Genomic DNA, 22,547 nt, shown 5'->3' on the forward strand with positions numbered 1-22,547 from the left:
TGGAGCACAGGCGCCATGTGCTGTACCCTATACAACATTAAAACAGACAAACATCCCATTAAACGACCAATGACAGCACATCCTCGCGCAGAGATGCTGGGAGGGGTGGAGGAGGAGGGGGCGCTTTTGGTGGGTGGGACAAATGAGCGCTATAGAAAGGGGGATGCTGCAGCCCCGTCCCCCTCATATCTCACTCCACCCAGCCCTAGAATAAAAACCACCGGTGACGTGCGCGCAGGGAAGCACCCAGCAGTATGTGCGCGCCCACGGGAGGGGCCGATAGAAAATGGCGAGTCTGTGCAAAAGGCAGCAATGCACGGTAGAGAGGCGCGGCTTTCGGCAGGAACTTGACTCTTGGAGGCACAAACTCATTCACTGTGTAGGTAAGCTCGCTTTGCATTGTGTGTGTGCGTGTGTGTGGCGTGCTCCGGGCGCCCGGCGGGTGCCGGTAACTGTGTGTTTGCGGTAGTTTTTGGTGGAGTGGAGAGCGCCGCGGCTGTAATGTCCACTGGAGAACCTATAGGCTCTACATGAAGCTGTCATTTTTTGTTACGCACGGCTGCTGCCTGGCGCCGCCTGCCTCCCACCGGACATGTCCAAAAATATTCACGTCTTAAGTTTTCGGGCTCGTGCCGCGCGTGTTGACAGGTGCTTCACGCGCGCACTTTGTGTTTGTCACCTGTGTGGTTGTTGTTTTAATCACAGTGTTGTTGGTTTTGAGGCGCGGGGACATTTTTTATACATTATTCCATAGCTGTTTATTTATTGTGAGCAGGGCTTGTCACGTGTGCAGATGGAGCTGCGCTTCGGCCAATCGGCTTCCCCGCTATAGGCCGGCCCGTGCCCGCGTGCGCGCCGCCGGGGTGAGTTTTTGGTGGGGGGAGGAAGGGCGGTGCGCGCTCTCAGTCTCCAAACATGACACCCTCCACCTCCTCCCCCTCCCCTCCACTTCCCTTGAAATCGGCTTTTGGGAGCGCGCATTGCTGCATTGGGGGAAATGTCAGAGGAAATAATTTTGTATTTTAGGGGGAAGGTGAAGGCGGAGGGTCGGCAGATAGAAATGCGCCTTTGCGCTCACGGAAACCGCTTTTGGTACTTGTTGAAACGGCGCTCCTGGATACGGTTGAAAACTCGGTTGAGATTTGGTGGGCTGAGTTTGCATTAAAAACATATTTATTATGATTATTTTTATATTATAAGAGTAAATTTCTGGCACTGCGGGGTCAAAAAACAGCAGCGGCCATGACATGTGTCAGTCTTTGTCCTCCACTCATCCAGTTCTTGACCTCTCCCTGCTTTTTGTCATTAGTTCATGTTTTTATTTGGGATTTTCTAATCCATACATCTCACCACCCCTCCTCCCTCCTCCTCTTCCTTCTCCACCAATCCTCCATTTCTGGTGTATTTCATTAGCTCAGTTTAATCCGGTTACATCGACCTATCCCGATGTTATGGCAAGATTATCATCCACTCTTCGCATCTGATCCCCTAACCTCTCCGGGTTTCCTCTGCTCTCCACCCGGCTCGTAATCTGGCTTTTATCGGCGGTATAAAGCACCATCACCACCGGCACCACCTCCGCAGCAGCAGCAGCAGAGTCGGGGTGTTGCGGCTCCACTTGTTTTTGGACGCACTTCTGCGTCCAGATGTTGCGCGTTGACCTGTCACCTACTTACCCATCCGAGCGCTTTATAATATCTCACATGGCCTGATTCCGAGCAGGCTAGTGGGGCTTTTTAGTAAGAAAACCTCCTAATGAGAGGATGGAGTGTTGAATCAAATGGTTGGTTAATCTCTGACCTCCAGAAAAAAGCTGTAAGAAATCGCAATCAGCAGTGTAAACAAACGGCTTTTCCTTCCTTCACTTGTCTCACATCAGTTTGATCATTTAATGTGGGATTTTTTTTCCACTGAGATTATTAAGCAGAAATATGTTTTCACTTAACAAACGTGTTAACCTATATCCTCTCTTATTAATACTGATGGCACCGCCTGCTTTGTGCCCTGCTTTTGCTTTCATTTATAGTCTAATTAGTGCTGTTTTAATGATTTAGTGGGTCACTGGATGGGAGTTAAAAGCAGCAGAGGTTGGTCCCTTTTTAACACATTTTGAAGGGTCGCCGTTACCCTAGATTGAAAACGAAAAGCTGCATGTGGAGCTATAATAACCACTGTGAGGATGTATTCAGATATCCGAGACTATAAGTCCCTATAGAAATACTATAATAATACCAGAGTCAATAGAGATGCCACAAACGTGATAAAAATACTGTAAGCTCACTATTGTGCACATGCAGTAATATTACAATGATACCAGAGGGGACACAAAGCAGAATAATGAACTCACAGTTGGATATTACAGCTTGTTTTAGCTCTATACGGGGGTGCTCTGTGTGTGTGTATGTGTGTGTGTGTAGGCTGTGTGTTAGTTCGGCATATATCTTCATTTCTGGTTGTTGACATTCATTGGTTTGCTATGCGTGACGAGTTTTAGGGCCGAGCGAAGCAGCAGCTTTCAGCGCTCAGATTGAAGTCTGACATGTTTGTTTGTTTGAAGGCTAATCGGCTCTGAAACTGTGTGAAACTGGAACATCATGAAATATGTTTGTCCTCTGACCAGCTCAGAAAATGTGTCTCCAAAAGTGCTGTGAGTGCTCAAAGGAAAACTTTGAAATGTTGAGCATGCAGCGTGCAAAAGTGTGGCAGGTAGTTAGTTTTATTGATTTAATCAAAGTAAACTTTATTGTCCATTTTGCCATATATACAGGACAAAGATGTCTCGAAATGCTGTTTCACTCAGACCTCCATCGTAAACATGCAAGTACACAACCAAAAGAATAGGAGAAACTATAAAAGTAGGCAAGTACTAAATAAAATGTATAAAAATACAGTTTAAGAAAGGCACACATGAAAAACACACAAGCTGCAACTTTAAGTATAAGGGCAGTAAGCAGTTCTTTCCATTATGTAATGATTATTCGTTTTTTTACAAAAAAAAACCATGGGTATAAAGGCCACGAGAAATGTGGCAAGAAAAACAAAACGAAAAAAATACTTTTTTTTGTATTTTTACCTCTTTATTAAGGTCCTTGTTTTTTTGTCCATCTAAATTATTATTATTTTTTAAATTTTCAGGTAATTTTCTTTTAACCTAGCCTTCTCATAGGCTTCTTCATAGTCTTCTTCCCATGTTTTTGAAAAAAATCCAAACAATGTGGATTTTGGTTTTAAGATGTTAAATGTAAGGGAAATTAGTTTTTAGGAATAACCATAAAACAGACAGTTTAATCTCAAGATATCATGAAACTCATTTGAGAAGCCTTAAAACTCCAAAAAAAGGCTACAATGTAATAAAAAAGAGACAAAAACTACTTTTTTTTTTATCACAAAGGGTGTGTGTGCTGGCCTGGAGATAAGTACACAACATCAAGAGCCATGCCTTTTATTAAACACCCTTTTTATTAATAGCATCAGAGACATTTAGTTTGAAAAGGTAACAATCCTCCAGTTTGTTCCAGTAATGTGAGAGGATGTGGCGCGTCGACGCCGCCAGCCTCATCGTCTTGCCCTGTGCTGTGGTGATAATAAAGTAGGGCCTATATGCTACAGAAAGGTTAACATTATTAGTTGGTAGCAATTATAGCCCAACTGCTGATTCGTTTGGCACATATTCTGGGGGAGAGAGAGCAGCTAATTTGATTGCGTAGAGGTTGTGGCAGTGCTGGAGAGAGACAGTCTGCCAGGGAGAGGCAGAGAGGTGTGAGTCTGAGTGGCAGATAGATCTTTTGCTTCCAACACTTCTCACAGGCACAGCTTCTCCGAGCACAGTAATAATGCCACCGGTTGAGCTGAAAGCCCGCGGCTACAACCTGTTCTTTTGTGACTAAAGACCTCGATACAGTTGTTAACCGGTGACTTATTCCAACCACTGGCAAATTATTTTGGGGTCCCTCAGGTTTGGGAGATTTGTTGATGTATCACTAGCCTATGGAAATATAGATCTTTAGCTTTCCCTTTAATATTTCCGGCTGTATAAAACCTTCCAAACCTTAATTGGCTTTTTTTTTTTTTCCCCCAAAACACACAAAGACGGAAATGAGCAATGAAAGAAGAAATGGCCCAAAAATTGCAAGAAATAAAGTTTAAAAAAATCCTGGAAAAAAAGCGAAAAAAGACAAGAAAATACCTTAAGATCCTGCAAAAAATAAAATAAAACAAATATTTTTTTCTGTAAAATAATTTTAAATAATTAATTATAAGCATTATCTCTAGACAATTTTCCTTTTTTTCTTATAATATCTAATCTCAGCATATCTAATTTTCAAGTCATTTTCTTTTTACCTTTTACTTTTTTAATTTAATTTAATTTTAAATTTGTTTTCAAGTTTCTCTTTACCCTTTTTGCCATGGTTTCTGATCAAAACAATCTTTCTCAGGTCCCAGAGGTTTAAATGCCTCTGAAAAGCATCTAAATGCAGCACCACAAAACTGATGTCAATCCAGGCTCTAAAGGGTTAAAGGTCCAGTGTATAGGATTTAGGGGACACATTGGCAGAAATGGAATATAAGTAGTATGATTTTATTTAGTGTATAATCACCTGAAAGTAAGAGTCATAGTGTTTTTGTTACCTTAGTTTGAGCCGTTTATATCTACATCAGGAGCTGGTTGTCGTCTATGGAGTCCGTCATATTGCACCGCCATGTTTCTACATAAGCCCTGAATGGACAAACAAAACACTGGCTCTAGATAGGGACATTTGCCTTTTGCGTCAGTCACTTTAGTTACCAAACCTTCTGCGACAAGCAGCATTGGAAAAACACAGATTTTTAAAAATCTGAAACCGCTTTAATCATTGTTTTTACATGTTTAAATCACAGGATGTTTTTTGCCCCTGATCCCATCCGAGTCATTAAATATTGATCTTTTAAATTGTCCTAAATAATACAGCTGCACAGTGCACGCTTTAAGTTGCTGTTGCGTGGTGACTGTGGTTGTTATAAGGTCTCTCCTTCAGGCAGGGCGGAGAAACACCATGTGCTATAGCTGAAAGCAAGACTCACACACTGAGCTGAAATGAAACGAGTGCTTGTAACTTGAGTAACTAACGTAAATAAACAATCTTAAATGGTGCTTTTTACAGAATTTGAGGATCAGTATAGCCGATCACAAACAGAAATAAAAAAAAAAAGGAAATCACACTAATGGCAACTAAAATAACAGAATTTATGGGTCAAAATGACCCCAAAATTACCAATACCTTACACATATAAGATAAGGAAAAAAATAATAAATATTTGGATGAAAAAAATTAAGAAAAAAAAATGCAAAAACAATAAAAGAAAACAAAAAGCAAAGCCCTGATACTGATCTTTGAGATTTGATAACAACATCCGTACTTAAATCACCGGGTCTTGTTTTGGAAGGAAGAGACCTCTGTTTACAATCTTGTCTCTAGGACAAAAATCTGAACAGTAGATCCAAACCAGGAGAAGTTTCATTATTGCTGTCAGTCGACTAATTTTTGCAAGTTGCTGAAGTTCATTGTTGTAATTTAATTTAATGTTTATGTAAAAGGGACACAGTATATTAATGAACATCAGTAAAAAATAAAAATGTAAGCAGGACTGCTTCTTTATGTCCGAAATCTCATGGCAGGTAACAGACATTAGAAATATCAAGAACAATTCATACAGAGGACAAAAGTGCAGTAAAGTAGAAATGAAAACTAAAGTGCAGAGTGCCTTATCTGTGTGTCACGTGATCAGTTGCGCTGGTGCCTTAAGCTGCATGTTTTTTGCTTTAATTCCTTTTGTTTACTGCTGATTAATGAATGAGTTCGATGTGGGAGAGGATTTGTCGGTGTGTTCAGAGTCTCCTCCTGTATCTAATGTTTGAATTGTGATGTGCAAGATCATCCGTTTTTGGTTTATCTTCTCATAAAGTGAGCGAGATCCCTGTGATTTCGTTCTATCTCCGTCTATCTGCTCCCTCGATTACCCGCTGCACTCAAAGTCAAATCCCTGTCTTATCAAGTCAACAAACCCCCCCCGCCACCGCCACGCCTCCCTCTCTAAGCGGACGGCTTTTATTTCAGTAATGGACAGATGGACGCCCCGAGAGATCTGCCTGCCACTTTCTCATCTTGCTAATTCTTTTCATGGGCTTTTTTTTGAAAAGGAAAACAAAACATGGCACATTTATCGGGAGCCGGTGGGGAGAGTGGCAGCGATCCACCCATTCGACGAGACCGGGTGCCAACACTGTAAATCACCGCGTACCCTCTTCATTACAAATGCATGCACCCTACCCCCCCCCCACCCCCTGCTCGACAGTAATGTGTGTGAAAGTGTGTGTGTGGAGCTATCTCGGGGGTTGATCCATGCCAACCAGGAGCCCCGTGGGAGGAGGGCTGCTCTCTTTGGGGTGGGGGGAGTTTGACTGCAATCTGTGGGAAAGCAAAATACACCACTGGCACCAAGTAAATGTCGACAGAAGGTGTGTGTGTGTGTGTGTGAACCATTTTATTCATCCAGAAAACGTCCACTGAGCCACTGTGCTCTTTTCCAGTGACGTCCTGACTCACGTTCAAACGCACTAACACACCTTTATCTAAACTGCCAGAAGGATTCAAACCGCCGTCGCTCCGGTTTCCCGCCTGCTCCTTTTATCCCCCCTGCAGCCTGAATTTGTTTCTGAGGAGTAAACCATTTCATCTTGTTTTTGCCGGCTGTTGAGGAACTAGTCAAATGTTTTTCAGAAAATAAACCTTATTTTTTACTCGGCCTGTTAAAGTGTGACAGCTTAAAAAGAACAAACTATCTTTGAGTCTCCTGAGAGGAGGAAGGCTGCTGACTTCCTAAAAAAAGGCCTTTTTTTGTTGTGGTTGTTGTTATTCTTCTTTTTTTAATCTTTAATATAAAGCTCTCTTCTTTGTTGTATTTTGTTTTACTTTGCCAGTGTTATGCAGTTTTCCTCCCCGGGGACCTTTTCGGTGCATCTGATGGCGATGGGAAGCTTTTAATTATTGTTGTTGAGCGTTGGAGCATCTTCAAGAGAAATGCTTTGAGAGTCTTGAAGCCACATGAGAGGCCAAAAAGTTTGTTGTTTAAGTTTAGATGTAAACTTGTCCAAGTTTTGCTTCTTCGTCTTCAGTTGGTTTAATTTAAAGGTGAAACTTAAACCAGAAATTAGTCTGCGACGCTTCGATTCACACTCACAATGACTATTTCTTTAAACACAGTAATTTTTACCTCCTTGAACACGGGAGTTGCTGATCTACTTCTACCTCAATCAGTTTTTCTTTTTTTTTTTTAGGTAATTTTTGGGGATTTTCCCTTTATTTAATAGGACAGATAGCAAGAAAGGGGGAGAGAGAGGGGATGACATGCAGCAAAGGGCCGAGGGTGAAATCGAACCCACAACCGCTGCAGTAACAACACAGCCTTTTACAAATGTGTTTTTATTAACAGATGCTCGAATTACAGTGCAATTATGACTCCAAAAATGTGTCACGTTTCCATTCATGCATTTGAAATATTAATTTAAATGGGTAAAGCACAAAGATACTCAAAAAAAAACATGGTGGCCTTTTGTACTTGGCGCCTGTGCTTCAATCACTTAGTTTATGTTATTGTGTTTGTTGTTTTAAAGGGTTAGTTTGGATTCACCAAAGTAACACTATAACACAAAAAAATCCCAGACCATCCACTCCTGTGTTCAGCGAGGTAAAGTTACTGTCTTTGTCAATGGAGTTTGGCTTTGAAGAGAGCACAGATTAAGTGTCATTGTCAATTAGCCTTTACTTGGACAAAAAAGGTGTTTGAAACTCTTGGATCTTGCATTTAACGCTGTTTCTTTTTTTACTCGTTTGATGTTTTACAAACCAAATAATGAATAGCTCGATCAAGAAAATATTTGGCACATTAATCAATAAAACAAATAAATAGCTTCATTCCCAACCCTTATGGCCGCCCTCTTCATATTTTTTAGTTCAGGAGACGTTTTGATCATCGTTAAAAGGCTAAAACCAAAATGTGCAGTTTGGTCTTTTGTCCTTCATCATGGTTATGAAACTCTCTGCAAGTGTGTTTGTGTCTGAGTAATTATACTTGCATCTTAACAATGTAGACGTGACCCGGTGGTGTGTGGTGATCCTCATTATTCTGCAGGATATTGCAAGTCACAACAATAAATGATAACAAAATAATTTCCTTCAATTTATCTAATGGTAAATCAGAACCACGTAGAATGAAAAGAGGTGCAGAGGGGCCAATATTCAGCTAATAAATAAACAAAAACATGATATGGATGCTATAGACGCACTGTTTATCAGTTTGCTGGTTGATATTTGACTTTTGCCAATGAAGCGGTAGCATGGATCCACCCCCTGATAACCTCCCATCGTCTTTTATGTTTGTGTTGTTGTTAACCCTTTTGAAACTGGAGCAAATCGGCTTTATATTTTCCCCAAAAACATGAAAAGAAGGCAATGAGCAATGAAAGAAGAAATGACCAAAAAATTTGCAATAAATTAGTAAGACGTACAACAAAATGACCTGAAAAAAAACAAACAAAACAACATTGTTTTTGAAAACAACAAACAATGTGTTTTTGTAAAATGTTTCTTTATCCCTAGACATTTTCACTCGCATTTTCACTAAAAAGGTTTCTGTATCAACTTTTTTTCTACGTGTTTTGACAGAAATTGCACCAGTAAAATACTTCTGAAAGGCCTCTAAAAGAAGCACAAGAAAAGTTATGTTAATCCAAGTTTTAAAATAGTTAAAGTGACTCAAGTCCCCAAAACACGTCTTTGTGTGTTGCAGGAACTAGATTTAGTTTGTTTTTTATCTTAATGATGACTATTCTGTGGTGTAAGATGTTAAGTTTGAAGATCTTAAGTCTAATTTCAGCCATTATTTTCTTAATTTGTAGTCTTTCTTTTCAACAATGTGCTAAACAAAAAAAATATAGAATTGACAGTTTAAAATAACAATTGTCTTCATACTTTTTTCTGTGAACACAGGATTTTAAATAGTGCATTTGATTGTTAATGATTTTGGTGATCTGAAATCTACCTGAAGTTTTTGACAGTGAAGGACTTCAGCTTCCCCTCTTTTCTTTCCTTCGGGCTCACTGGCGACCAAAGTCCTCCATTTCCTTAAACTAAACTTTGTACACAGCGTCCCCAGCTCAAACCAAAATTTATGTAAGCGTTCCATTGTGTGTGTGTGTGTGTGTGTGTGTGTGTGTGTGTGTGTGTGTGTGTGTGTGTGTGTGTGTGTGTGTGTGCAAGTTCCTTTTGTTATGCGAGCTGCTCGACCTCCTCGGTACAGTTCTTTGGACGGTGACGCCATGTGGGCTCATGCACGGTATGGAGCTTGTGTTTGGAGTACTCACACACACACACACACACACACGCACACAGTGCTGGTGAGAGGTGTCAAGGCTTTTTAGAGCAGCAGGAATGTTTGCTTGGACCCGCCTTTAGTGAATTCCTTCTTATTCTTCCATAATGGTGGCTTTTGTGTGGAAGGTCATATTTGAGCAATTTGCTTTTCAGGGTATTTGATCAATGGCATGGAGGAGCCTGAGTGTGTTTGTGTGTGTGTGTTTGTGTGTGTGTGTGTGTGTGCGTGCGCTCATTTACCCCCTCTTTGTATGGACAAGTTTTAGACGTTGAAACTGAGGAAATTTTTGGAAAGTGAGGACGTTTTCTTCACAGAGCCGTGTGCGCCTTGTGGTGAAAATCATGCAGCTGTGATGATTAAGCTTCAGGGAATACCTTATTATTTTAATGAGGGAAGTCTTAAATCTCTGCGTCTCCCTGAGAATTCGCTATTAATGGAATTAAACTAAAAGTGTGTGTCATTCAGACCGTCATTAACAATGAATTAATACTTAAGTAGCACCTCGGCACTCCTGAACAAGAGGAACCAGCTAATGAGATAATAATGGAGCTGAGCAGTCGGTTAAGCAGTGCTAAGCTGTCACGGTTCAGAGTTAAAGGGACAGTCTGTGTGCAACTGAATCATTCTGCTCCGAGTCATTACATAAATAATCTGCAACTTTGTCATAAATAAACGCCTGTCATGTTGCTCACATACTGACAGAAAACTAGATTTATACAAAACTCTTGAGACCAGTGCTGCATGATTAGTTAATGGATTAATTAGACCGTTTTGATCCATTATACTGAATACCTGCAGTTTGGAGTCTTGGTTGGACAGAACAAGACATTTGAAGGCGTCACGGTGGGGTTCTGGGGTATTGTATTATATTTTATAAGGATTAATTGAGGAAATAAGCACCAGTTGCGGCCCAATATATTTTGTTTTCTTTAAAAAAAAGGAAAATCAATGACAGACAATGCAAACTTGAGGATAGATGGAGAAGGGAATATAGGTAAAAGGGCCAAACAGGTCAAAACAAACAACAAACGAGCAAAAAGATAATCAAGTATAATCGTAGTCTTGCTGTTATAGATATGCAAACCAGCTACTGTTCTGTAGGTGGTTATTAGGAGCACGGCAATGTTGTTTGTTTGGGATAAATATAAATCCAAGAAGAAAAATAAGCTGCAGTTCATACATTTTTTTTTAGCACAGTATCTTGTTACCTCTCGTCACCAGTGGTGGTCATCAAAATGACCAAAAAATTTTAGGGGTTGCATTAATACCCTTTTTTCAACCAAAATTAGCATTTGAATGCAGGTTTCTAACACATAAAAAAACTCATTACAAATAGTAGATGAACTGCTTTTTTCCTCGTCCTTTCTTTTCCTGTAATATTCAACGTCATGGAAAACAGGTTTTTAACAGTAGAAAGCATCATGGAGGCCAGTGATAAAGTGGTTACTTCCTTTTTATATCTTTTACTTATTCAGTGTCTCTTTCAAACTAAATTTTTAACGATGTTTGAGCATTACTTGGGCGGAGACAGACGGTATTTTGCCAGCAGAGGGGCTGACAATTAGTGTGCCCACCAACTTGTTGTATTTTAATCACTGCCATATCAATCACGGGTCAGTAAGAGACGGAGGTGATAAATAACTGTAACAACTGCAGAAGGGCAATTGTAAACTTTTATTTGTTTTTTATTTATTTCTTTTTTTATATACAAAAGCCAAATGTTAACAGGCGTGAGTTTTTATTTTTGTTGTTTTTTTAAATTTGTCCAGTGATTTTTTTGATCTTTTGATTCCTTTAGGTATGAAATGACAGACAGAGGGATGTTTGGTTAACAATGGGGATGCGCTTTGGCCATTTTGCCAACAAAAAGGAGGGTTGCGTCCCTCCCTCATCCCCTTTAAAAGTTGTCCATTGACAGTACCACAAGTGTAGAAGAGTCATAAAGTCAGAAAATTGATTCAATACAGCAACATTTGCCTAAAGCTGTCAAACACTGGCCACCATAAGCTACTGGTCTTTCCAGACCAACTGAGCACTGGTTTTATTGCTTCTGAATTTAGCAGCTTTTTATTTGCAAGAGGAAGAATCATGTCTCTAAAAGTTTGCCATAAATTTTTATGACGTGAAAAAAAAGACTTGAGGAAGCACACATCAACAAATTGAATGTATAATAGGAACAATGTAAAAAAATGCATGATGGATAAATACAAACAAATGCGATCAAGCGAAGTCCCGTCAGCTGAAGTGCGTTTGCGGATCCTTTGTTGTGGCTGCTGAGCCGTGCTTTGAGGTGAGGGCAGCGCACGTGTGTCGACAGGGTGTAATCTGGGCTTGTTTGTTTAAAGACTCAGTACCCACTGGGCATGGCGGCGTGCCAGGCCACTGCTCCTGCTGCTGCCCACAGGTGCACCCTGGGAAATGTAGTAGCTCAAAGAGGGAGCCAGATGGGCGAGTGGGAACAATAGAGAGAGACGGTGGGGGAGAGGGTAAGAGGAGGGAGTGTTTAGGAAGGTACTTTGCTTTTATACAACAAACCCTGCGAGGACACATGACGGATGAGGTTTGCACAACAAATGACACGGAAACAATGGGCAATTATTTGCAATTCAAAGACTGAATGAGACTTCATTATGTTTTGGCCTTGGACGTGAGATGGAGCACATGGAGATGCAGGTAAACCTGCTGCTCCACAGACAGGGACACACTGTGGTCTATTATATTTTCATCACTTTAGACTTATAGATGGATTAAATAAAAAAGCTTGCTACATGTTATTAACCTCCTCATAACTCAAAATACAGATTAATAACAAAAAACACTTACGCAGGTAGAAGCTTAGAGAGGACTATTTGCATTCTGGTAGTTGTAGGTTTTCTACCTCTTGAGCAAAAACAAAAACTAGAGGCCTTTTGTACAGTTTTCTCTGGTCATGTAGCTCCAATTTCAAACGTATTTGTATCTTTCTGTTGCATAGGCGGCCCAGTTTTTTAAAAGAAAAAAACATTTTTCCAGCAGTGAATGATGTCAATGCATTGAGAAGAATGGTTCTTGGTGTTTGAGTCACGGTCTTAACAAATTTAGCAGAGGAATAATTAACAACAGTGTTTTTGGAAGTCCTTTTTAAAGAAGTAAAAGCAGAATCTAACTAGGTGTGTTTCAGATTCAAGGAAGAAAATCAAGAAAAAAAAGAGTTAAAGTGACACTTAAATATGCAGCAGGGGAACCTCGTGGACACAGGTTCATCCGTTAACACAAAGATCACCTGTTAACTCTCAAATTCCTCCTGCGAAGGTGTGCCTGAGCGCTGAATCACTTACTGTCCATTTTTTTAACCCCTTGAAACAGTTTTCTTGTACTCTAGTGAGATACCTTTCACAAGCTATTTAACCCTTGAAACCCAAGCAAATTGTTTTTAGTTATTTATTTATTTTTTGAAAACATGAGGAAAAATGCAAAAAGCAACGTCGGAATAAATTTTTATCAGAGTGCAAAAAATCAGTAAAAGATGAGTTTTAAAAAATTAGTTTAAAAACAGAGGGAAAATTATTTTTTAGCCATTTTCTTGTTTGTTTTGTCTTCTTTTTCTTACTTTTACTTTCTTTTAATTTCTTCTTCTCATTATTATCATTATTTTGTTTATTTTCAGCTAATTCTGTCATTTTTTATTTCAAGTATTAAAAAAAAGAAGTCTTTTATTCAAGTCAGTTATGTGGGGATGTCTTGTTCAGTTGCTTATTGCTTTGCACACATGTTTTTGAAAGAAGTCAAACCAATTTGCTCGTGTTTTAAAAGAGTTTAACTCTCTGTGTAAAAGATAATACGCTCTCAGTTAGAAATCAAAACATGATTGGAAGAGGCGGGCAGGACCTGAACGTGTGAATATGTGCTCACTTTATTGGCTTCGGTTTGCTTTTATCACTGAAAATGTGATGTTATGGCATGTTTTGGTCTGTCTCCACCTGACAGCCTGTCAAACTCTGTGCAGGGAGTAAAGGCTGAAGAGAGTTAAGAAAAAAAATTGCTCATTTTTTGTACGTGAAAAGCCTGATTCGTACACGTGGAAATTTGTAATTTACAACGCTGCCACTTGTTCATTTTATTTTCGGCCTCTCATTCAGTCTGCATGGTTCACTATCAGTACTCTTTTCTCTCGTTGTGGTTAATTATCTTTGCAAATAAACTTAACCTGTACCCTTAGAGCGAGCCCTCGTCTCCGCCACGTCAGTGTGAGCTCATTTCAGAGCCGTCGCCGCCACGTTCAGCAGAACAACAACCACAGAGGGGGGTCTCTGCGATGTCAGCGCCGTTAAAAAAAACACACAGCAGCTTCTTTGTATGGAGAGCAGAGCAAAGGACCGTCTCCTGTGATGGTCTCTGAAGCTGTGGGGTGTGTTGGGGTTTGACTCACACTCACGCTCGCTCACACACACACACACACACACACACACACACACACACACACACACACACACCGCCTGAGGAAGACTGACCTCCTTGTCATTCCTCCGCACAGTCCGGGCAGAAGCTCCACATTTTTCCTTGACATTTTTTACTAGTTTACTACTTTTTAAAAATAAAAATTGTAAAATAAATAAAATAAAACAGTTTAAAAAGTGACAGATTTCCCCCAAATTTGCAGTGGGTATTCATGATCCCCAGTGGATGAATCCTAATATGTCTGGTGTTTGCTGCCCTTTTCTCTGTTGCCACCATCCAGGCCCACATCTGTCAATAACAAACTATGTTAGAATTTTATTGACAAATTTGCTGAGGAAATTTGTGATCCTGGAAGATAAATCTTATATTTCTGGCAACCTCACTCTGTCTTCTCTAGTGTCACCATCAGGCCCAAATTTCCTTGTGTAACACTTATGTCAGTGGCAAACTAATTTAAAACCTAATTGACAGATTTCCCAAAAATATGCTGTGGATATTCATGATCCCCAGAGGATAAATCAGAGTGTTTTTGGGTTAGGGTTAGCCTAACCATGAACACACACACACTGTACTTAATTTTGACTTGGACCCACATACGCTGTCCTGCTGCCACTAATACTCACTGCAGACTAAATGTTAATTAATCCTCTGCTGAAAATAGTCCCCCAATATATGTAAACGAGTGTAAAAGTACAGTAAATATTGAATGTGATTGTTTCCTCCATCTGGGCCACAAAGATTTAACTTTTGCCCTGCTGCTGGAAACAGCCCTCAGGCTTTCACTTCGTCCTGTTTTACATGACTAAAACATCTCACGTCCCTCCATATGTGAGTATTTTACGATGTTGGTTGTTTTGTCGTTTCTGTTATTTTATAAAAGGCTGGTTTGTTCGTCTAATGCAGGAGCCATTTTCTCCTCCTCCAGGCTGCGCTGGCTTTCTGATTAAAAAATTGTTCTATTATTTTTACCCAAATCACACAACAAAGAATCGACTTCTCATTGGCTGCCATGAATCACCTGCCGGGGGCCCGTAGGGGACAACAGGGGCTTTCAAGTGTGTCAACACAACTAATAAAACATGAGCAAGGTGAAAATCAAAACAGGCTTTTTAAAAGTGTCAGAGGCATTTTTATGTCCATTTATTTTTAATTACTTTGTTGTTTTATGAATTTTAAAAAGGCTTTTGCCCCAAAGCCGCCATTAATGTCTGACCCCGGTCACCAAACTGTCAGTTCTGATGTGACTCTTTAATTCTTAATAGTTGATATGCATGACCTCCTTTATTATCATAAAAAGTCTAAGGCCATCGGTGGCTGCTTGTAGAGGCTAAAATGCTAAATGCATCTAACAATAAACATGTTTGTGCAGAGCATACAAAAATATTGATGCATTTACTTTCTGTAGATCTTCAAGCTGTCAGGACTAAAAAGCTTCTGTTGAGCGTAGTGTGAGGTAAGAAAGCCATAGATTTATCAGATTTATCAGAATTTAAAATGATTTATGTATTAGTGTATACGTGCATGTCAAGCAACGGCATCATACAACATTGATTCAATGCTAAAGTAAAAAACCTTTTAAAGGATCAATACATTTGGTTTTGGTATTTTCATGCCATTTATTTATAGTTGACACAGCCTTGAAAGGTTTATTTACCTATTTGGAAAAAGAGTAAAATGCATCTAGAAAAAGGATGAAGGCGCAAGAAATCCCTTATTTAAAACCAAATAAAGTTGATAAAAATAGGTGTGACAGCGCTGGTTAAAATTTATATTAGATTCAATGAGTATTAACCCTTTGAAACCTTGATTTAGACACATTCACAATCTACTTGACCCTTTAAAAAACTGGGCAGATTAGTATGATTTCTTTCTTAAACATGGGGAAAAAAGGCCAACTTGACAAATGTCTCACAGATTACAAGAAATTAAAATTTAACAGAAAAATTATCTTCAAAAGAGGGGATGATTACTAAAAACATTCTCCCCAAAAATAGGGAAAATGTCCTGAAAACTTAATTAATAATATTTTTTTTACAGAAAAGAAAGAAATACTTTTAAAATACTTTAAATATATATGTTTTAATTTTCAGCACTTTTTAGGAAATTGATTTTTTCGTAATTTTCTTGTAACTTTTTAACAAATTTTTTGCTAACTTTGGCGCTGTGTCTAAAGTTAAGTTGCTCGTGGCCCTCTCCCCACGTTTTTGAAAGAAGTTAAACCAATTTACTCAGGTTTTAAATAGTTAAAGGACATCCTGTGGGCTTTAGTGAAACCGGGATGCTGATTTTTCCTCCAGACTTGAGCCATTTCTTCAGCACCGCCTACAGCCCACCTTAACTCCCACCTTACCAGCCATTTCTGCTTCTTTGTCTACAACCCTGCTGTCTGTTATTCACCTAGTTCTTTTTCTTTCCCGCAAACCGCCTGCTGCTCTCATGGTCGCTCACATACGTCTCTTGTCCAGTTTAATCGGCGTGCACTCATTGTATTCCATTATTGTTCTGCAAGCACAAACGGTATGCTAAAAGCAGGGGATGAATTGTGCTCTCAAGAGTTTTCACCTTGAAGCGATGTAAAGACGAACATAATGGCCCCCTGCCTCACTTTCAGTGGTTGATTTTGGGCATAAGATCAGAACTACTGTTGGTTATTAAGGAAAAAATTCTTGTGCAATTACTTCAGAATTTTGAGATCTTATGGCATTCCCAAAATTTGTTAATGTACTTTACAGTCTTCCTCTTATTCTTTCTCTGACATGTTATGTGGGATCTAACATGAGAATTTTTGATTGTGCCCTCAGAAGAGATGGGATTGCAACCTGGTTCTAATCTGCTTTTTTTAAAACCCTAAAATCAATAACGTTTGAGCTTATCGATACCGTTATCGAGTCTGTTGGGCATATAACGTAACCTTACGTTTCGAGTGGAGTAATATCATTTAAATCCAAGTGCACCCAAATTTTGTAGCAAGTCCTGTCAGTTAAAAATAGTAATCCAATCGACAGGATACAAGCTTTTTAGCTCACAGAGGCTTCATGTGGTCACTTTTTGTTAACACGACCCCATAGGAATAACTTATATAACTGGTTAGGATAGATAATTTTCAACTGTCAGCATCATTATGTACAACTACTGAGCACTCGGCTGGGTCACCAGTCAACATGTATCCCCTTCCCACTGAAATTAGCAGGTTTATAAACCTAAGTATGAGTGAATGGCTGTATTCCCACTGCCACTGAACCTACCACTAGAGAGTGGCTGGCAGCTGGCATGTGTGTATGTGTGTGTTGTCTTGTTGGTGTGTCCATGTGACGTCACGGACAGGCAGGAGAACAGGTTAACAGTAGAAAGCAGCAGGATCAGAGGTCTTTCTTCTCGTTATTTATCTCTTACTTATTAAGTCCCCCTTTCAAACTCAGTGCAGATGTATTTGTATCAGTGTTTTAGCTGCTTAGGAGGAGATGGAGAGTAATTAATGACGGTGCGTCATTGCATCTCTCTGGTTAAGAAATCTCTGAAATAAGCGCGTTCACTTGAGTGTTGTGTTTCCATCAATGCTGATGAAATGCTGATAAAACCTGCGTCTCCTGCAGAGTCATTTGACCCGGTGATGTTGGTGGGCGTTAGCAGGGTTTTTGTGCAGTGGGAATGAGGCTCTAAAACACGATTGCTTTGAAACAGTCGTGATCCTGTCAGAACATGAATCCACCATCGGAATAGCAATTCTGACAACCAAATACACAACAACCAAACATTTTGATAATGTAAATAGCTTTAATTCAGTGTTAAAAGATAGCTAACAAAATGCCAATAACATGCATGCTCATATTTTTGATGATGCTGGCTGTAAAATGGTCTATAAAACAGAAAAGCAGGAAATCCTCACTCACAAGAGGCTTGAACCAGAGAATTTTTCTGTCAATTGATTAACCGTTGAATGGACTGAACCCCGACTCAAGCTGCAAGTAAAGGAAGCTACAATCCAGATGTGTTACGCTTTGTTTAACGGTTACACTCTCGTAAGCCAGAAATTTTAAAATTATTCATCCCTCTTAATTTATTTTAATTCCACCACGAGCTCTGATTTATGGACGGTCATTAGTCTCGGACAAAACCAACCTGGCAACCCCTGCAGATAATTTATGGTTACACAGTGCAGTGGGACAGTAAAATTATTTAATGCACCTTGACGCTCACAAGCCTCTGCATCTGGCTTTCACCCAGCACTATCCTGGACACACACACACACTCACACACACACACACACACACACACACACACACACACATGCATGCACAGTTACTGTACATGCAGACTTGGAGTCGGGCCGGATAAGTGGAGGTGACAGGGCCAGCTGTGCTGTGTGAGGGCTGGGCTGGTTGGCAGAGCTGGGGGCTCTCAGCTCTCCTCTGTGTGTGACCGTGTCACCCTCAGTTAGGTGTCAAGCCCACCAGGCTGCACCCACACACACACACACACACACACACACACACACACACACACACACACACACACACACACACACACACACACACACACACACACACACACACACACAATGCAATAAAACTGAAGGTCAAGCAACAAACGCTGCTCTGCCGCCACCGTCACTGCCGTCACCATCAGGATAAATGTCACTTGTATTTTTATCTCCTCCTCTCTGCTGCATCTTTTCTCTCCTCTTTCTCATCCCTCCATCCTTCTTTCTTTTCCTTTTACTTCACCTCATATTCGTCAACTTTTTCTCCCCTCAGATATAATTTTTTCTTCTTCTCCTCTCTCCTTAACTCGTCCGTGTCTACGCAAATTTTTATTCTGCCTTCAGTATTTTGACATTTTATTAAAATTATGTCAAGCAGTGTCACCACAGGCCCTACTTTTTCGGAGGCAGGAATAAAGGAATCAATCAGCCGTCAGGAGTCCGCTGCTCGCTGAAGGATCTCTTGAATTTTTTTCATTTCATTTCTGCCAAGAGGCACTTATATTCATCAACTTTTTTATCCTGGTAGATTTTCTAACACCCACCCTCCGATGAGTGTGTGCATGTGTCTCTAGACACAAACATGCAGAGTGTGCTGCAGTGGCAGCTGTAGACATTTTCGTCTCAGACTTAATTGAGGCGTAGGCAGGTTGGCCTTTTTTCCCCCTCCATATTTTCTCTCTGGTGTTTGTTTTTTGTTTTTTTTTCAAATGCGTTCATATTTATGATATGTTTCCTCTCACTGATATTAATATTTCTTACATGTATGTACAGATGTCGTGCTGCTGTGGGCAGATCATGTGAATGTCCACATTTCTTTATTATTTATATACATGGCCCTTGAATGATTTGTGTGCACACAGTGACCCCATACAAGTGTGTTGTTTCAAAAAAAAAACAAAAAAACAAAATCAAAGTGAAATTTCTGAGCGTTCAATTTTCAAATTTGGAGATAAATCATGATCCATGTTGGAGCAAATATTTTCAAAGTAATCACTTTTTCAATGCTTAGAAAAAAAGATTTAGATAATGTTTAGGGTTTGGACGGTGTGAGAGATTTTTGTGACTGTAATTTGTGTTCATTTTGCGTGCTTTGCTCAAACAGCTGCATGAAAGACATTTCTCTGTGGTTAATTACCACGACACGCTCCCCCAGTTTCTTTCAGTCTCTGCTGTCTGTGTTGCAGTTTTGACAATGAAAACAATGAAAGCTCTGTGTTGCACTCTGAGGAACCGAGACCCGTAGAAATGAATTTAAGGGTCAAAACCAGAAGGACAAATTCCTTTTGAGTATTATCTAAGACAAAGATGGTTGTAAAAGTTTGGGGGACAGGAAGCAGTGAGGTGGGCGGGGTTATATTTAGCAGTGAGGGGTGACGACTGGATGCATATGAAGCTTTCTTTGTTGACTCACACTTAGAAACTACATTTGAAATAATTTTTGCCCCAAAAAAAGCTGAGGAGAGAAGTCAACTGCGACTCCCAGGGACTATTGCGGTGAGAAACATCCGTTTGCTGAGCTTAAAATTGTTGCTGTGCAGCTTTACGTTTGATGCTGGAAGGTCGTAGTTTCTGAGTCTTCTGACTTTGACATATTAAATGCTTTTAGGTTGTAAAGTGGAAACAACATGAAAGCTGCAAAGAAAATGGGTTTCATTTTAATGCTAAAAGTGTTTAAACAAGAGGTTGATAGCTGTTTCTAGTTTATTTATATATTATTTTTTAAAATATTTTATATGTTTCTATATATTTTTGTGTTTAATGTAGGTCACGCTACATGGACAGCAGTTAACATTAGCACCACATTACATTTTACAATGTTAAAAAATGTAACAAAAAAAAAGGATATTTAATACATGAATTAATAACAAAAGTATCTTAACATTGACTTTTGCTGGACATGTTTATGCATCTCTGACATAAAATCAGCAACTCGTGTTATGAAATAATGTTATAAATGTTAGTATACTGGCCTGGCATGCTTTATAGTTAAAGGTTTGCCTGCTTGCTGCAGCTAATAGATGCAGATACTAAAATATGAAACTATTAAAAGTAAATGACAGCTACTAGGATTAAAATAACAACATACATCATTTTTTTACCACCAATTTTTGACACTGTTTCCATGCTTTCTGCCATTTCTGCTGCATCACGCAAATGTCACAACTCGGCAGCTTTATCATAGAAATTTCCCAATTGCCCTCTCATAAACACGACTTTTTAGGACCTCTCATGTGCTCGTAACTCGTAAATATGATTAATGCGATATTTCCGAGGAGCACATTAAGGCAGCATTATGGCCGAACTTCAGAGGCTGATTGTAGCATATACAAGCTGCAACTAACTGCCATTTTCATAATGACAAATCTGACAATTATATGTATATGTATATATGTATATATGTATATATGTATATGTATGTCTAAACAAGTATGACCAAACAATTTTGGCCGTATACTGTAGTTTAGTTTGCCACTAACCTCAAATTTTAATCCATGTGAATCAAGTGGTTTCAAACTAATTGTATTTTGACGCGTTAAAAAATAATAAGTCAGGGTTTGAACCGTGTCAATTTGTTGGAAGGATTTCTTCTGATGTGTGACATCAGTAAGGAGGCAAAAAAGCTTTAAGAAGCTGCATAAAACACATTCTCTCTGGCTGATTATTGTCGCAGGCTTCTGCAATTTGGATGTTTTGTCTGCTAGTATGCTCTGCTCTGTATAAATTGGTGTAAAAGATCTGATCCGCAAGGACACACTCATGTGAGCCATATAAAAGGAAATATCCCCCCATTATCAGAGGGGTCATAAGCAACATGCCTTCTGTCCTTCAGTGCCTTTACATTTGTCCCCAAAACTTGTCTGTTTCTGCAGAAATTTAGTCCACCAGCTGAGTGTTCAGAGGAAACTTCTTTAACAGGAGTTTCATTTCGCTGCACGGGCCTTTTTTATGTGGCTTTTATATTGAAAACATAATGGGAAGCAATGTCAATATTTACATTTTATGTCATATATTTTATATATCTTGCTTGATGTAATTCAGAGATTTGAAGCTGCTGCTTAGTGACCCTTATGTAGGATGCAAAATATTTTTCCGCTGCTGCATGATTTTCTGCATGGAATAAATTTGTAATTTAGCCCATAAAACAACAACTTCACTGTCACATTTAATTACAGTTATGTTGCAGAGACTTAAATAGATCTCTTGCAATGTTGACACCAGTTCAGGTTTTGTCAGTGAAACAATATAACAGCATGAAAACAGTAGAAATGTGTTTCAGTGTTAAATGTAACTACCTGAAGAGCACAGGCATTTCTTTTCTGCAGTTAATTCACATGTCATACTTTTAACTGTTGTTTTTCTGTCATGAGTTCTGTCATGCAGAACGTGAATATTACATGGCGAGAAAAAAATCCGATTTTTTAAATCTGGAATAAGGTTGACTCCTGTTTTTTTTTTTTAGCTTTCACATTAATTAGGTATTGCGTATTTTTGTGCTTTTTTTGTCATATGTAAAGGCCTTAACTCTTGGCAAGAAAATTAAGAAGCTTATTTTCATTATTTAATTATTTTTGTTTAATTGTAGTTTTTTTCTGTTACCTAGTAAGCTAACCAATAAAGTCTGATAGTAATAATTATTATTTAAAATAAGTATTTATAACACACTTTTAAAAACAGTTGTGTTACTCAACAAAGGGAGCAACACAAGTGAGCTTAAAATAAGTAAAACTAAATAAAATAAATAAAACGATGAATTAAAATTTTAGAGAATGAGAAAAGTCAGTTTGGATCATAAAACATGCTGGGAATTTTCTGTGTTGCGATACTGTAATTCATAACCTGCCTTTTCAGGTGATTACTGCACTGATAGGTCGCATTGGTTGATGACATTAACAACAAACATTTTAATATATCAATATCTGACAAGACTTTGACACAAATTCTACTTATGATAGAAAGCAACACTGGTTTGATTTTTTTCAAAAAATATGTGGGAAAAAACCCAATAAACACCTTGATAATAAATGACGTGCAAATTTCAAGAAATTTTGAAAATTATTTTTTTCTTGAGAAATATTTTTCAAAATATCATAGTTCAATATTTTAAATTATTTTACAGAATCATTATATGTTTAAGTTTTTTATTTCACGTAAGTTCTCTCTCCCGTTTGTTTGCTACTTGTTTGTTTTTTTTTTTCCCCCCCTCTAATTTTTAGGT

At 39.0% G+C, this 22,547-nt stretch overlaps 1 protein-coding gene across 1 annotated transcript in view; it reads left to right on the forward strand.

Moving 5' to 3' along the window:
• The first annotated feature begins 206 nt into the window (after nucleotides 1-206).
• The window catches only part of lcor (ligand dependent nuclear receptor corepressor), a 130,041-nt gene continuing 107,700 nt past the window's right edge, over nucleotides 207-22,547 (forward strand). Inside the window, exon 1 of the mRNA XM_088074981.1 lies at nucleotides 207-383. Coding sequence (XP_087931107.1) covers nucleotides 287-383 — 97 coding nt within the window. The 5' untranslated portion in view covers nucleotides 207-286. The remainder of the gene's footprint in view (nucleotides 384-22,547) is intronic.

This window comes from Plectropomus leopardus, chromosome 3, assembly GCF_026936395.1.
Source record: "Plectropomus leopardus strain MGB_pleo_1.0 chromosome 3, ASM2693639v1, whole genome shotgun sequence".
Taxonomy (NCBI): Eukaryota; Metazoa; Chordata; class Actinopteri; order Perciformes; family Serranidae; genus Plectropomus; species Plectropomus leopardus.